The 17909-nt window shown below is 36.0% G+C and overlaps 1 protein-coding gene across 1 annotated transcript in view; it reads left to right on the forward strand.

The window, feature by feature from the left end:
* Positions 1-17909, forward strand: part of VPS50 (VPS50 subunit of EARP/GARPII complex) — a 136365-nt gene that overhangs the window by 41198 nt on the left and 77258 nt on the right. The window contains exons 10-12 of the mRNA XM_068972721.1: positions 3058-3100; positions 4572-4670; positions 6341-6481. Coding sequence (XP_068828822.1) covers positions 3058-3100; positions 4572-4670; positions 6341-6481 — 283 coding nt within the window. The remainder of the gene's footprint in view (positions 1-3057; positions 3101-4571; positions 4671-6340; positions 6482-17909) is intronic.

The raw sequence follows: 17909 nt of genomic DNA on the forward strand, positions 1-17909 counted from the left end.
AAAGTGAATGGGAATTTAATTTTCTGTCAATTATGAAGAGTCTTGCGTGCCATGCTAATTTAGGGCTTTATTCTTGGTGTCATGGGGAGTCACCAAAGGTGTTGAAGCAGTGGATTAATACGGTTTTTATTTCTGCTTCACTTAGGAACTGCAAACTCAGCCGTCGTTAGGGACCAGGCAGGGTAACATACATATGAAGCTGCCAGACGATGGCAGGAAATGGTCAGGTGCACAGGACTGTTGTCTTCTTTGTTGAGGTGCCCAGTTGTGTCCGGTTTTGTAACCCCGTGGATGGTAGCCCTCCAGGCTCCTCTGTCCTTGGCGCCCTCCAGGCAAGAATACTGGAGTGGGTAGCCATTCGCTTCTCCAGGTTCCTACACTGTTGATTGTCAAATGATGCAGGCTTGTTCATTTCAGTTTTTACTTGAGAGTATAATCTTCCATTCTCAACCTTAATTAAAAGCATGCTTATGGTACATAGAATTTGTTGAAAATGGTCTAATTCCCCCACGGGTTTGAGTGTTTATCTTTGAGACCTTCAAAACTGGGTACTTGTATTATTATTAGTTTCACTTTCCTGACAGATTGCTTTGCATTTGTGTATGTCTATATCTTTCTCTCTATCAAACCACTTTGTTGTTATCTTCTCAGTTTGCATTAAAAGGCTCGCTAAGGGAAACCATGAATCATATTGTATATTCTATAAGGCAGTTGCTGAGGGTGTTGTGCCTTAGGAGATAAAATATTGCTGTTCTCTTTATCAAGACTGGCAAAATTGTCTCTCTGAATTTAATGTCAGCAAAAGTGAGTTTTGTCTCTTTGTTTTTGCTCTTTCTCTTAAATTGCTGGTTTGTTTTTATATTCTGGACACCGAGTTGTGTACTGTGGCCTTCCCTATTTGTTTTGGCTGCTAGGACTTTGAGAATCACATAGATAATCAGATGACGGTTGTAAGGAAAAAAAACCAAAAAACCCTTGTATAATTTTGCTGTGAAACTGCATCTTTCTCTTGTTCTTACTATTGTATTTTACTTTTACCTTAATCCCTTTTGTCAAAAGGTTTTCTCTAAAATTGTATTTACTTTTTTAGATAACAGCAGATATTTTTTAGTAATGAGGTGTTATAATTCAAAGAGTATCAGTTGTTTTTAAACTGACCTCTTGAGAATTAGGGCTTCCCTGATGGCTGAGACAGTAGAGTCAGCCTGCAATGCGGGAGATCCCGTTCAATCCCTGGGGTCAGAAGATCCCTTGGAGAAGGAAGTTGCAACCCACTTCAGTTTTCTTGCCTTTAAAATCCCATGGACAGAGGAGCCTGGCAGGCTACAGCCCATAGGATTGCAAAGAGTTGAGCACGACTGAGCAGCTAACACTTAACGCTGGAGGATTGAAGGGGAAAAAAATTAGAGTCAATCACATACCCTAAATGTATAACTCAGTACATTTTTACAAAGGGAGCATAGTTGTGTAATTACTTCCCAGAAATAAAAACAGAACTAGAAACCCTAGAAACTTCCTTCATGCCTCATTCCAGTCATTACATTACCAGGGTAACCACTGTTCTGATTTCTGTCACTAATGTTGTTTTTGCCTGTTTTGAACTTTATGTAAATGGAATCATGCAGTATGTATTTTTTAAACTGACATCTTTTGTATTATGTTTTTGAGATTCAGGTGACACATTTTCATTGCTATAGTATTTTATCATATAAATAAATATATCCCTTTAATTTTTCATAGGCAGTTGAGCTGCTTCAAGTTTTTGCCTGTTACAAATAATGTTGTGAGGATTGTGTATGCACTTCTGATAGATACACCTGGAGTAAGTGTATGTTAAGTTTCAGGAGGTATTAATGGTTCCAGAGAGGAGGTATCAATTTTCCCTTCTCCAGCACTGAGTTGAGTGTTTTATTCTACGTTCTTGCCAACATTTGTTGACATTGTTTTTAATTTTTTAAAAATATTTTTAGCCATTCTAGTCATTTGGTATAGTCTTTTTGTAGTTTTAATATACATTTCCTGAATGCCTGAAAGAGTGCATATTTATATGTTCATTGGCCAATTGAATATCTTCTTTGTCAAATACTTAAGGCTTTTACCCTTTGTTTTTATTCTGTTCTGTTGACCTGTTAATGTGTTCTTATAATAAGTGCCACACTGCCTTACCGCTGTAACTTCATAGTAAGTCAGCCTGTTTTTAGTGTATCTTACGGCATTGTTCTTTGGGGTTTGCTTGACTTGTCTTGGACCTTTGAGTTTCCACATAAATTTCAGAAGCAGCTTGCAATTCCTCCATTAAAAAGCCCACTGGCTTAATATTAATAAGATATCAGTTATTTTAGGATATCATTTTTGTGAGAATTGGTATCAGTTGTATTAAAGATTTTAGTCTATTTATATGGTATATACCTCTGTGTAGCGGTCTTCTTTATTTTGGCTCTGTTTTGTATTGTTTATTCTTTATTTGGTTTATTCCCAGGTATTTGGTTTTTTGAAAAGTATCTTTAAAAATTTGATTGTCTAATTCCTTATTTCTGATATATAGAGATTAGTTTTATCTTTGTTTTACTTTTCATCTATATTACACATATTATCTTTAAAACTTGCTGCTGCTAAGTCGCTTCAGTCGTGTCCGACTCTGTGTGACCCCATAGACAGCAGCCCACCAGGCTCCCCCGTCCCTGGGATTCTCCAGGCAAGAACACTGGAGTGGGTTGCCATTTCCTTCTCCAATGCAGGAAAGTGAAAAGTGAAAGTGAAGTCGCTCAGTCGTGTCCCACTCCCAGCGACCCCATGGACTGCAGCCCACCAGGCTCCTCCATCCATGGGACACTTAAATTCTTAGTTTTATCTATAAATTCTTAAGGATTTTCTGTGATGACTCTTATTTCCTCCCTTCTAATTTTTTCCATTTGTTTATTTTTCTTGCCTTACTGTACTGTCTGTAGAATCAGCACAGCTTAACTGCTCATACTGTTGACTTGTCAGTTTGAGTGTTTATTCATCTAGTTTGTCTCTTTTAAAGACTGACACACCTAATTCTGTTTTATTTAATAGTGAACTGAATTCAAAGTTGCAAGATACTTTAGAACAAATTGAGGTAAGAAGGGTTGTATCTAAATGACTTTCTTTTCAGAGGAAATATTTCATTTTGAATAGCATAGATGTATCTTACGTTTTGACTTTCATATTCTTACCATTGTTTCTAGATCACTACTCTTCGTGTTTTTCATTTGGAATGTCTGTTAATGTTAACAGACTTGGTCAAGTTAATGTTAATTTACTCATTCTCTCAAAGATACTTTTGGAATTGTAGGGTCTGCAAAGAGTATTTGGAAATATTGCCATATCTACAAACATTCCTAAACTCTTAGTTATAGGTGTGTTCTCACATAAACTATAGGCAGAATATTTACCATATATTAATTATTTTTAATTATCAATTATTTCTCCTTTTTAGCTTACTGATTTTAAGAATGATTATTGATTGATGATAACCCTCCTGAATTCCTAAACCTCATAATAACGTCTCATACAATTCCTCAAATGTGTAGAAACTGGAAATGAAAAGCTATGTCATTGTGAGCATAAAGTCTTCCTCAGCAATCTTTGTAAAGCAGAGGGTTCATTTAAATACATTTAATAAGAATTATTTAGTTTCTTTTGAGATTGTATTTTATTGTTTTCCAGATGAGAGCTCTTAGAAAGGTTGAGGCTAGACTTTCAAATGACCTTTGTGAAAGTAGTTTTTGATCATAAATGCAATTATTTCCATAGTAAGAATGATAATTTATTTGGTAAGCATAAATAGAATTATTTTGAAAATCCCTTAAGTAAATAATCACCTGATTTTTTCTTTTATTTATTTCTTTTTTCTTTTTTTGATCACCTGAATATTTTAATGAAGACTTTCTTTTGAAAACTCAGTTTTCTTCATTCTTATAATTTAAATGAAATCATTGAGATAGAAACCCATAAATAAAGTGGATATTCTTAGATATAAAAAGGCAATATCTTGAGGTATATACTTTTAAGTCAATGTAGTTTTGTTGAGAATTACTTTTCAGTGATTAAGAAGGGTGGTTTTATTTTTCAGTAGTCCTACAAACTCATTTCATATAATTACACGATTTTAGCTGATGCTTGATGAAACATAAAGCTAAGTAAAAATAAAAACTAGAATTTCTTTAGAGACTATTATAATTATTTTGTGTCCCTTGAACCAGTTGGCAAAATTTTTTTTTAAAAATTCAAATATTGATAACATCTCAATAAACTTGAGTATAGTTGGTAATAAGAATTATAATTTATTCCCTGGTGGTTAGGACTTGGTGCTTTCATTGCCACGTCCTGGGTTTGATCCCTGCTTGGGGAACTAAGAGCCTACAAGCAGTGTGGTGCAGCCAAAAAAAAATTACAACTTATATTTTTAATTAAATTTTTTTGACTATTAAATCCAGTGTGATAGTAATATTACTATATTAAAAGTGAGGAATTAATCTTAATATTTTCTTATTACCTTGAAAACGTGATTCCTTAACCACCTCTCACCTTCTCTTTTGTTTACATAGGAACAGTTGGATGTTGCTCTGTCCAAAATATGCAAGAATTTTGACATTAACCACTACACCAAAGTTCAACAAGCTTATCGACTTCTTGGAAAAACACAGGTAAGTCTTGAAAGAATTTTTTTTTTTCTTAATCAGTAATCTGTTGCTTTTCCTGATTGCTTAAGTTTGAATATTATTAATGTAGTGTGCTTAAAAAGTTTCATTGAAGAAAGTAAATTTTTATGATGTGTTAGCAATGGTAGCAGGATCACATAAACTCAGAGTGTGGGTGGTGTGATTAACACATTACTGAGGTTTGTTTGGAGAAGGCAATGGCACCGCACTCCAGTACTCTTGCCTGGAAAATCCCATGGATGGAGGAGCCTGGAAGGCTGCAGTCCATGGGGTCGCTGAGGGTCAGACACGACCGAGCGACTTTACTTTCACTTTTCACTTTCATGCATTGGAGAAGGAAATGGCAACCCACTCCAGTGTTCTTGCCTGGAGAATCCCAGGGACGGGGGAGCCTGGTGGGCTGCCGTCTATGGGGTCGCACAGAGTCGGACACGACTAAAGTGACTTAGCTGCAGAGGTCTGTTTTAAACTATGAAGTGTGTCTCAGGTTGAATATTTTCATCATTTCTGGTAGGTTTTTAAAAAAGGATAGTATAATTCAGTGGGTGAGGATATGTAGTCTCTTGTACCTCAGTTCTTGGTCCTGAATAAGAACTTTTAAGGTTGGAACCTCATGGTTCCTAGATGGGCCAGTGTGATTCTCTCACAGTGGTCTGTAAACTTTTGTGTATTATATACATTTGTTGTAAAACAGGTCCGTTTCTTTTATCAGAGTTTTCAAAGGATTTTGTTATCCCCAGAATGTCCTTACTATTCCCATGATGCATGTCTTCACCTGTTCTTACTACTCAGGGGCTTCCTTGAAAAGCCTGAAGTGGAGGCCATAGTTTGAAAGTTAATTACGTCTTCTACATATAGGAGTATACATTTTTCTTGAGAACATCAAAACATTGATGTAAATTTTTTTTTCCCTTAGATATAAGTCTCTTTTATTAGAAGGAAATTTAAGACTTTACCAGGCTATTTACATTGTGTAATGTGAATAAAGAAATATGGTTATTTATTGTACTTTATTAATTTTGATATCTTAAGATATACCTAGGGAAAAGACAAGAAGGAAAACATTTGGTAATTTTGAGGTATATGTATTTTCAAAGGTCTTGAAGCAACTATAACTTCTGATTTCCCCCATTAGATGAATTCTTTCTCTCAGTAAATATTTTTTGTTGCCAACTATGTGCATTGCTCCAGGCATCTGGATATAAGCCCTCATGTATCTTACCTTCTAGTTCAGACGACAGAAATTAAAGAAAGAAAATCGGTGTAAGGGTACAGAGTGATGCAAAGTACTGGTTTGTATGGGATAGTCAGGAAAGGCTTCTCTGAGAAGGTGACCACTGAGAATCCTGAAAATGAAAGTATGGCAGAGGGAATTCAAAGGTGTGATTAGACATGACATGTTTGGCAAACTGGGTACCAGTCTTAAATATGGAGCAACAGAGCAGTGTTTATGATTCAGGTTTATATGTAGTGGTATGATGCTGTGGTTGTTTGAAGGGTTAGCTGCAAATAATCGACATTTATAATTCTGTGAATAATAGTTATTTGTGTTGCAGGTAAAATTGGTAAAGATTGTTTCCTATGTCTTTCAAATCTGTTTTTTTATCTTAGTAATTTATTTTAGTAATAGGCGATTATATGCTTTATTTCCATAGACCGCAATGGATCAACTTCATATGCACTTCACCCAAGCCATTCATAACACCGTGTTTCAAGTTGTTCTTGGCTATGTGGAACTGTGTGCAGGAAACACAGATACAAAATTCCAAAAGCTGCAATATAAGGATCTCTGTACGGTATGTTATAGCTTAATTACTGTTCATATGAATCTCTTTTAGTTTTTAAATTCATATTCCATTTTTCCCAGAGCCTACTATCAGAAGATGTCACTAAAATAAAAACAAATATGTTTGCCAAAAGTTTTTTTTTTTGTTCCTTTCCTCATAGAGAAACTGGAAGATTCAGTCACATAAATAGTAAAGGTGGATGAGATGGTACCTATTTGTGAAGTCCAGTTGCTTCTAAATCGACTTTCTACCCATTTAAAGCTCTTTTTACCATTCTGCCTCAGACTGTGAATTGTATTCTACAGTGGCACGTAGGGTACTTTTAAGCAGTCATCTTTGCTGATTTTCCTTACGTATGTTCAGTCAGTCTTTTCATGTATATAAATGCTGTTTCTGTCAGCATCTGTAACCAATTTTTTCTTTTTCACTCTTAAAGAAGCATAAATCTGTAGGTAATATAATCCACAGGTGGGAAGTGAACCGAGTTGGGTTCCGTTTTCAAATTGTTCCTTCCGATGGATTGATGTATGTATGGGAGGAAAAGAGAATGGTGAACATCCAGGAGAATGGTGGTGGTACTTGCTTTTACAAGGAAACCTGGTTTGCAGTGGAAAATTATGATTTCTATTTGATACATATTAACATTCAAGCAGACTTATTGAGGCAGTTGAATGTAAAAAGATCAGAACTGAAGTTATAGGCTGGGGACCATCAGCGTTTAACTGTATTTTAAGCCATGGTGCTGGATAAGAAGATTGGGGAAAAGGGTGGAGAGAAAGAAGATCGGAGGGCCTTGGGCCTGTGACTTTCAGAGACTGGTTGGGGGAGGAGGGCCCAGAAGAAAAGCCGGAGAAGGAGCAGCTGCGTGGGGAGGAGGAAATCTAGGAAATTGTGTTGTCACAATAGCTTACAGAAGGAAGTATTTATGGAACAATCAGCTGTAAACCTATGTCAGATGCTTCTAAAGAGTCTGAATAAGTGGTCATAGAACTGATTCCTTGATTTGACAATATGGAAGTCATTGTTGACCTTGGTCTCTTTAAGTCTAGCCCAAGAATATCTTATGTCTCTGACTGGAGAATTTCTTGAGTTTTTTCCCTAATGTCCCCTAGAAAATAACAGTTCTTAGGAAGTAGCTATCTATTCTGTACTGTAATTATGTCTGGGAATTAATGTGAAGTTAATGTTCATAATGAGTTTGTCAAAAGTACAGGTTATATGTCCATTGGGAACTGGGGAAGTACACTTACTTAAGCTCCAACAAATATTCCAGAAGGTTGTGATTATAATGATAGCTTAAGGATTAAGTTAATAAGGACAGTGGATGTTTGTTAATATAGGTTAAAATGTCTTTTTAAAATCACTTCATAAATCACAGGCACTATTTCACAAATTTTATGATCAATTGTGCAATATAGTTGCATAATTCTATTTTAAATACCCAGTTTTAAGAACAGCCATTGTTTGATAACTTTCAATGATTTTGAAATATATCATTTATTTTCTTAGGTTGATAATATACTTTTTAAAATTAAATATCCAAAAAGTCAACTTTACTTTTTGGTTATTAGTGTTGCTATTACTAGTAGATGGCTTAAATGGTAAAGCAACTTGTTGCAAGTTAGTAATTTTCCTGTTAAAGCAGAAAATAACTTTTAATAATTTAAAATAAATATTTTTAAATAAATTAGGCTTTTGTTCTTCAGTCTTTTTTACTTTGGTTAAATCTGGTATGTCTGTATGCCTGTAGTATATTTTGTTACTATTAAATTTTTATATGCTGTTAAAAGTCAAGGACATATTTGTTTTTATGCTTCTTGAGGATGTCCTCTATGCCTTTATATGACACAAAGATGAAATTATATTTAGCTTATACATTTTTATGAACAAAAAATTTGTTCTTAAGATGTTTACCATAGTTTTTAAAAAATAATTTCTTTTGCTTTTTCCTAAAAGGCTATAAAATAACCTTTTGAGGTATCTGTGTATATTTAAATTATCAGATAACAAAGAGCTTATCTTTCTTGAGTAAGTGCTTATTAAAATTACTCCAGAAACATTTGGTACTTCTTTATAAATTATCCATATTTGTGTGATAGTAGGTGAGATAATCTATAATTAAATTAGGGAAACAACTAAATTAAGGAAACATCTGATTTATTGGTACGTTAGTGCTTAGTCATAGAAAACAGCCCCCCTGCACCCACGCAAATACAGAGAACAGCTGGCATGAACATTATTATTCATCTAACATAGTTGTACATTTCTGGTTCATATTCAAACTGTTCTAAAAACATTAGCTGAAGTAGTTTCTGGTGTAAAGTGGTGAGAATAGTATTGAATGTTAACGATGCATTCATGGAGGCATTTCTTGTGAGGAATGGATTTAACAAAATTAGGTGTGATAGGGTCTTTAATGTTGAAAGAACAGACATAGAAGAACTGAATAATGAGATGAAGAATATGATACATTGTCAGGTGGCCCACTTTCTTTGGCACTATTCTTGATAAAAAATTAAGGAAGTTTAGAAATTACCTAAGGCCTCTTGCAAGTATGTAAGTCAGTGTTGCTGTAGGGAGACAGGAATGTGAACATCTCTTATAAGCCTAAGTTTTAATTTTTTCTATAATATTGAGTGATATTTGACCTTTTTAAACCAGGTAAGTTAGGAAGAAATTATCTCATATCAGAGTTATTTATTTAGTTTGATGGAAAGATGTGTACTTTTAGTTATATAAATAAAAGTGGTTTATTCAGGAAAGGAAAAATAGAAGGAACTCTTAGAAGTTCAATAAGCTGATGAAACTTAAATATGTTTTCCTGGTGAGAACACATATCAATGATCTCGAATGGCGTAACACAGGCAGGGGAGGGGATTTGTGAAGGAGCCTTATATTAGAATGTATGGTTCTTAATTTTTCAGCATATGGCACTTGGGCATCATTTTTGCCCTGATAAAATGAGCTAATCATAATTATTGAGGATATACCAGTTCAGGAGCATATGTGGCAATGAGTGCCTGGCTAAGAAAGAAGCAACAGAGCTGTCAGGGCATATATGCAGGGTGTTGACTGGCAGATTTTGGAAGTGAGAAGGAAGATCCCAGGCATTTGGGCAGCGGTTGGTTTTCTCTGTAGAGCAGCAGTATTTTCAAGGAAGGCTTTACCTAGTAGATAAACATTTAAATATAAGAGTAAAAAAATAAAAAATGGTACACTGATCGAGTTGAGAGAGGGATAGAGTTCCTGTAAACAGGGAACCATTTTGTTTCCTTTAAATAGAAAGAGATTAGAGATGCAAAAAGAATCATTTGCTTGTGTTCGTTCACAGTATTATTTTAAACCACTCACAGATGTCTTTCTGTTACTAAAATGGGCTAGAATGAAATTGATCTCTCTCTCTCTTTTTTTTTTTCTTTTTGGATATTCCTTTACAAAGAAACCTGGGGCAAAATTCATGTTCTGTTGTTATTTTCTTTGGTAAAGAGAATGTCAGCGTTCTTCAGGGAAGCAGCATACTGTCCCGTTATGAAGTGTCTGCCCTGTGTCCTGTTACCATTGCTCTGTTTAAAAGTTGAGTTGACTTAGAACTGTTTGAAGTCGTTTTGCAATTGAATGTACTTTCTTTACTAAGCTGTGTTGTCTAAATGACTAAAAGTACAGTTTTTCTTCGTATAGTTTATCTCTCAGTCTTGTTTTGCTATTTATCTTGAATGTCTCGACTTATGAGTTTTAAATCAGTAGTTTTGGCTCTTCTAAAAAATACATACATTATCTTGCAGCACAAATGATGGAGTACCACTTACAAGGAAAAGTTTGAAATGAGAATTACATCACATTCATTTCTGGCAAGGGCCGATGTAAAGGGGATAGTAGTCATTTTATTTAATTAAAAAGCCTTTTAGTGATTGCATTTATTAATGCATTGATGTACTGTGCATATTTACACCAGTTTGTGGAGAGATTTAAAAACATCAAGTGGAAGAAGCTCTTTATTTCATGACTTTGTAGGGAAACCCTGTGTAGATTTTTTTGAAAGTTTATGAAGTATGCATCAGTTTTTTGGCTTTTTTTTTTAAGTGTTTTTAAAACATTTTTTTTGGGGGGAGGCAGGCTCATGAGTTTCCATGGGAAGCTTATTTCAAGATATTAATTAGGATGTTATTGATTAATTTTATAATAACAGAGCTGGCTAAGCTGGCTGCATTTTCTCAGCCATTTTTCAGTTGTTCATTTACAAATGATTTTATTGAGTTTTGAGTTCTGTTTTTGAAATGAACTTGGCAATGTAATAATACTTTGGGGGAAAATGTAGTATTTCTTTTAGAAAAAGCTTTCTGAAATAATTTCAGTATTTATTTTCACTATCTGGCACATTAGAGGTGTTTAGTAAATGTTTATTTAGCATATTGGATCGAACTCTTTGTCTCTATCTTGTGTAGTGTTGACTTAATCAGTCTTCAGATTTGATTGAGGGGAAAGAAAACCAACACTGAGTGCCCTCTCAGTGCCATGTAGTTTTTTAAACACTTTTTACTTTATATTGGGGTGTAGCCAGTTAACAGTGTTGTGACAGTTTCAGGTGAAGAGCGAGGGGACTCAGCCACACATATACATGTATCCAAGCTGCCACGTAGCACGGAGCAGAGTTCCCTGTGCTATATAATAGGGATACTGGTGGACTTTTACAAGTTCCTTCGGGTGCGTACTTTATAGAAAGACCAACGAAAGGCTTGTCCAATGTTCCATTCTTCTAGGTTTTAAAATTTTCATTCTCATAAGTAATACTTCTTGGTACTGAATTGTAATGATGATAAGCTGCTAGGAATTATCATCATATTGACTGTAGGCAAGTATAGAAAAGTGAAAAAAGAAAGTAAAAATTAGTATTTTTGCATGCAAAGCTGGTTCTTTTAATGTATATTATATAAGCAAACAGCTTTTTAAAGTAGGATTGTGCTGTACATGCAGATTTATAACATTTTTTCCCACTTGCTATGTTATAAACAATTTTCTATTTCAGAAAGTATACTACTCATGTACCTTTTAGGGCTTGACAGTACTTCAGTGTAAGAGATCCTGTGGATTAATTAACCAGTTTCTTATTCTTCAATATTTATATCATTTCCAGCTTTTATCATGATGAACAGCATTGTAGTAAATATTTTTAAAGCTAAATCTTTGCATAGATCATTATTTCTTTAGGATAGAAGACGAATAAAATTGCATTGTCAAAGGCTTTGCATTTTTAAAACTTTGGTTTATATTTCCAAAATTACCTTGCAAAAAGCATGTTTCAACTTAGGCTTCTCATCAGTAGTGTCTGCTCTTACCCTTTTCCCTGTGCATATGAATGCTGATTATTTTATATTTAATAGCTTAATTGTCAAATACCAGAAGATAGCATATCAATAACATTTTATGTTGTTTTTCACTCAGGCATATTTAGGATGTGAAGGAAATTAAAGGGGGCATTTCATTGATTGTTGAGGTTAATTTGGTTGATTTGGTTGGATAAATGAGTGAACCTTTCCTTTCTTACTAGAGAAACCTTTCCGATCAGAGGAATAATACTATTTACTCGAGTGCTTTATCAGATTAGCTTTAAAATACTCCAAGAATTCAGCTGTCAGATTTATTCATATCAAGTGTATGTAGCACCCAGTCAATTTTTTTATATGAGTTATATACTGGTTTCTAAATATTTAAGGTAAAATAAAAAATAAATTTTGGTAATTTTAAATATTTTAAACTTAACGACCAAAAGAGAAGCAAGGCAAGTTTATCCATCTCTTCTTTTTTCCCTGCCATTTCCTCTTGGACAGTCAGGAACTGTGAAAGACTGAAATTTTATCCCACGTGCGTACTAACAAGGTAGTCTGTTCACTGTTTCACGGGTGCTAATAGAAGATAAAAGATTCCGCTGTCTTAGCACTCTGACTTAGTATAAACCGGTTCCCTTGTCATTGGTGGTGGTTTAGTCACTCAGTCATGTCTGACGCATTGCAACCCCATGAACCATAGCTCACCAGGCCCCTCTGTCCATGGGATTTCCCAGGCAAGAATACTGGAGTGGGTTGCCATTTTCTTCTCCAGAGGATCTTCCCAACCCAGGGACTGAACCCATGTCTCCTGCATTGGCAATCACATTTCTTTACTGCTGAGCCACCAGGGAAACCCTCCCTTGTCATTACCCAGCTCTTGTTCATCAAGTCATCAGTTCAGCTCAGCAAGGGGCAGTAAGCTTATGAGTAGTTTGTTACCTAGGTTGGTTGTATTCATTATGATCAAAAGTAGATAAGAAAAGTTCCAACAACATATACATGTATCAGATGGGATCAACACAATTCTTTAAGGGTTGAAGGAGACCAAAAAGCAGGCTATGACTTCTGAGTGGGTTTGGATTTCAGCAAGTGAAACGTATGCGGCTGGGTCCAGAGATACAGAGGCAATATTCTGTGCAGTGACCTGAAAGGAGAGGGTGGGCAGAGGAAAGGAGCAGTGGGATGTCTGGCTTGGTTTAACAGGATTACACCAAATACAGTGATTTGATTTGTATGATACCCTGGGACTAATGAGTGCCTGTAGACAGCATGATGTTATTTGGGTAGCCACCTTTCTCCCCCTTGCCTGGGAATGAAGGTGTTTTCTGGTCACTTGAAATGGACGCAGGTGTACTGAGGCCTCTCTTAGCTGCCCAAGACTACAGACACTTAAAATTATCAGTGCAGTTTAGAATGCTGGGTGATTTTTGCTGGGTGGGTGGGGGGGAAGGATGGGGGTAAATATTAAAGAGCCAACCTATTTTTTCTAATGTTTATTTTTATTTATTTGGGTGCATGAGATCTTAGTTGTGGTGTGTGGGCTCAGTTGCCTCATGGCATGCGGTATCTTAGTTCCCTGACCAGGGATTGAACCGATGTCCCCTGCATTGCAAAGCAGATTCTTAATTTCTGGACCACCAGGAAAGTCCCCAAGCCAGCCTGTTTTCAAGGTCTGGTACACAGCTGCCAGCCGAAACAGTCATTTGCTGGTAAAAGCCATTCTTGAAACCTGCCAAGTTCTTATTTTTAAATACTGCCCATTTAAGGTGATGATCTTAGCATGGGAGTTCATAGCACTTCATCATTTGAAATTTTGAAAGGTCAATTGTATATTCTGATTCTTCAAGTTTTGCTTGTTTTGCAGTATTAAGCTTTGCATTTGATGAAGGCCACTTAGCAGCAATTAGCCATCCCTGGAGCTTCCCAGGGGGTGCAGGTGGTAAAGAACCCTCCTGTTAGTGCAGGAGACATAAGGACATGGTTTCCATCCCTGGTTCCAGAAGATCCCCTGGAGTAGGAAATGGCACCCCACTCCGGTATTCTTGCCTGGGAAATCCCATGGACAGAGGAACCTGGCAGGCTACAGTCCATGGGGTTGCAAAGAGTCAGACACAACTGAGCACATAACATCACATCAGGCAAACCTGAGGATTATAGAAAAGGAATTCCTTCTGTGTGTTTTACTACTTAGAGGGTGCTGGTTACTTAGGGCCAAGTTGGTATCGTTTATACCATACGTGTTACATATGTCTTCATGTGTACATACATATTTAGTATTAATGATAAAATGCCTAGAAGATGAGAATGACTGATTTTTCACCATGATATGTTTGTGTGTTGAAATCATGAATGAATCTAGTTTAGTGTAAGGAAAGTCTTGCTACAGCATATGCATGTTTTACCTATGGAGAATCATAGTCTTTAAAGTTTCAGAGAAACTCTAGGTTATTTGCTTTATCCTCTGGGGTTTGGATACATGAAGTGATATGCTGGAGTTATGCATGGCTGAGTAAGTCACAAATTTGGGCCCTAGGCCCAAACATGTGCCATCCAGTCCACTATACAGAGCACCGCTCTGGTGTCCAGTGATTCGAAAGGACTTAGAGTATTCATGTTTTGTACAGGTTGGTCCTAACAGAAGTAATCAATGGTTGGGAAAATATTTTAAATTGCTTGGCCCAGCCACTTATTTAGTTCAGCCTTCCCAGAAATGTTTTTAGTTCCCTGGAGCTTAATGCTGTTTTGATCTCCAACATGTTTCCAGAAACCTCTCAGCTAAATAGTCAGTCTTCTCCAGCAGTTTCTGGTGATGGGAGTTCCCTGTGCTAACAGGATTCATGTAGAGATGTTGATAAGCCTCTGCTGCCCTTTGAAATCATCTGTGAGTGTGTTTGTGTGTTCGGATGAGGGTAGGGATGGCAGTGCTAGGAGTTTTAAATCTCTGTGCGGATGGCAAAACATCTGCTCCCTTTCTGTTTGGTGGGATGTGATTAGAGTGCCAAGTCAGAGTGAAACAAGAAGATGATAATACTTCAGGGATGCTCCTAAGAATTTTTGTTGTGATGTTTTAACATAAAAGATCATCTTGCTGAAATTTCTGTTGGCAACTTGTAATAGAGATTTCTGATGGGTAAAAAGTAAATTAATAAAAATCAAAAGACTAAATTTACTGGCCTCTTTTTTTTTTTCATATTTACCACTTGGCACTGAAGCAAGTTTTGAAGGTGAATTTTTTTTCACTGTGTGGTTCAGGTATGAAAGGCTGCATATATTCATTTCTGGCTTTTCTCTGTTCTATGAAAATGATGTCTAGATGCTTACTAAATTATTGCTTATAGGTAAGGCTGAGACGTTGCTGCTTTTAACAAGCTAATTTCATCATTTTAACTTTGACCAGGTGGATTGGTTGGGATGGTTAAGAGTAGAGCTAGAAGGTACAAAGTTTTACTCTTAACTGATAGTGATAAGATCAGAAATCCGAGATCTGTGGATTCTGTGAAAGTGTTCATCAAGACTTGATTAAATAATTAATTTTCACAAAGATAAACTCAAAATGGATTAAAGACCTAAACGTAAGACCAGAAACTACAAAACTCTTAGAGAAAACATAGTCAGAACACTCAACGACATAAATCAAAGCAAGATCCTCTATGACCCACCTCCTAGAGTAATGGAAATAAAAACAAAAGAAAAAAAGTGGGGCCTGATTAAACTTAAAAGCTCTTGCAGTTGTAAGCTTTTGCTTACAGCAAAAGAAGCTGTAAGCAAGGTGAAATGACAACCCTCAAAATGGGAGAAAATAATAGCAAATGAAACAACTGATAAAGGATTAATTTCCAAAATATACAAGCAACTCGTACAACTCGATACCAAGAAAACAAACAACCCAATCAAAAGTGGGAAAAAGACCTAAACAGACCTTGCTCCAAAGAAGACATACAGATGTCTAACAAACACATGAAAAATTATTAGAGAAATGCAAGTCAAAACTACAATGAGATATCACCTCACACCAGTCAGAATGGCCCTCATCAAAAAGTCTACAAACAATAAATGCTAGAGAGGGTGTGGAGACAAGGGAACTCTCTTGCACTGTTGGTGGGGGTGTAAGTTGATACAGCCACTATGGGAGATGGTATGGAGACTCCTTAAAAAACTAGTAATAAAACCACCATATGACCCAGCAATCCCACTCCTGAGCATATATCCTGAGGAAACCAAAATTGAAAGAGACACATGTATCCCATTGTTCATTGCAGCACTACTTACAATAGCTAGAACATGGAAGCAACCTAGATGTCCATTGACAAATGAATGGATAAAGAAGCTGTGGTAGATATACACAATGGAATATGACTCAGCCATAAAAAGGAATGCCTTTGAGTCAGTTCTAATGAAGTGGATGAACCTAGAACCTATTATACAAGTGAAGCAAGTCAGAAAGAGAAAGATAAATACCATATTCTAATACAAATATGCGGAATCTAGAAAAATGGTACTGAAGAATTTATTTATAGGACAACAGTGGAGAAACAGACATAGAGAATAGACTTATGGGCATGGGGAGAGGGGAGGAGAGGGTGAGATGTATGCAGAGAGTAACATGGAAACTTACATTACCATATGCAAAATAGACAGCCAGTGGGAATTTGGCTGAAAAAAAAAGAATGAATTTTGACATTTGAGTAGTGAAGCTTGGTAATAATGCTGTGTTGAGCATTCTTGCATTATAACATCTGGATTTGTGAGTCTTCTCCAAATCCTGCCCATAGGATATTTGTTTCTTGTGATCACTGGTTACTAGACATGTATGTTATCTGTATGGAGTTTATGAATTGCAAACAAAATTTAGGTTACTTAAAATGTTCCTCCTTTTCTGCATGATTTTTGAGATGGTTCTAAAATACTATACCTTTTTCTCTTCTTACCTGTCAACCTTCCCTGAATAGATTAGTACTCATAGCTTTAGAATGGCAGTGGAAAGTCACTTTGGAACACAGAAAAATGTTTGATAAGTAAATTTCTATTTCCCATACTTACAAGACTTTAAGACATGCTGTTTAGTTCTTTGGGGTGTCTCACTGTGCAAATGTTTTCTAGATTGATTAAGTCAAGGCTTTTGTTGCTACTATTGATGTGCGATAGGAGTTTTGGACTGAAACTGTTATATGGTGCTACTCTCTCCTGGTACACCTGATTTTATACTGAACGAATCACCCATTAGTTGGAAGTTGAACTGAGTTGCAGTGTTGGGTATTTAGTAGTCAGTGAGTGGATTAAACCATTGATGAAGTAGCAGATCTAAGAATCTGTAACATTGATCTGTGGAATGTGAATGTGAGATATCCAGAGTGGTTTACTGTCTGAGGGCCTGTGACCGGTAAGTTGCGAAACTGGTGCTGGTTGGGACCCAGGGCTTCCCATTCCTTCTCTAGTCCTCTTTCTGTTACACTCTGCTGGTGTGAAGAAGTGATGTCTGAGCGGAAGTAGTAATTCAGAAGCCCAGATTCTCTTCTTGGCCTGCCCTTTATTTACTGATTGCTTGTACAATTATTTGCATATTTGTTGGTTTTTTTGATTCTCTCCTTATAGTCATGGTTCACACATGTCTGAAATAAGATTCTCTATTTGAAATTTGGTAGTGATTTTGTAAATCAGTTGGAGAGCATCAGTTGTGAATGATTTTAGTAGTAAGGTGTTAAAAGCATCAAAAGCATTTGTTGCTATGAGAGTTGACCCTGGTTGGTTGCACAGTATAGTGGAAAGTGGTTTCTGGAGTCCAATTTTAAAATGAAATGACTTCTCGCCAGCATGGGCTTCCAAGTACAGAGATGAACACATTTCAGCTTAAGTCTATTAAAAACAATATATATCTGTTGCACCTTGTCTTTTTTCCTTAAACTGTTTACTGTCTATTTAGTATGATGAATCTATACATTTGTTTCTATTTTAGAATATAAATTTAGGTAAGAAGCATCTTGCTCAGTACATCACAGTCTTATCTTTGTACATACGACATTTTTGAAGGTAAGTTTGGGCAACTTTCAGGTGTGGGCTTTGGCTAGATCTGTGAATTCTTTACACTTGAATAAGTTAGATGAGAAAAAGCTTCT

The sequence above is a fragment of the Capricornis sumatraensis genome, chromosome 5 (assembly GCF_032405125.1).
Source record: "Capricornis sumatraensis isolate serow.1 chromosome 5, serow.2, whole genome shotgun sequence".
NCBI lineage: Eukaryota > Metazoa > Chordata > Mammalia > Artiodactyla > Bovidae > Capricornis > Capricornis sumatraensis.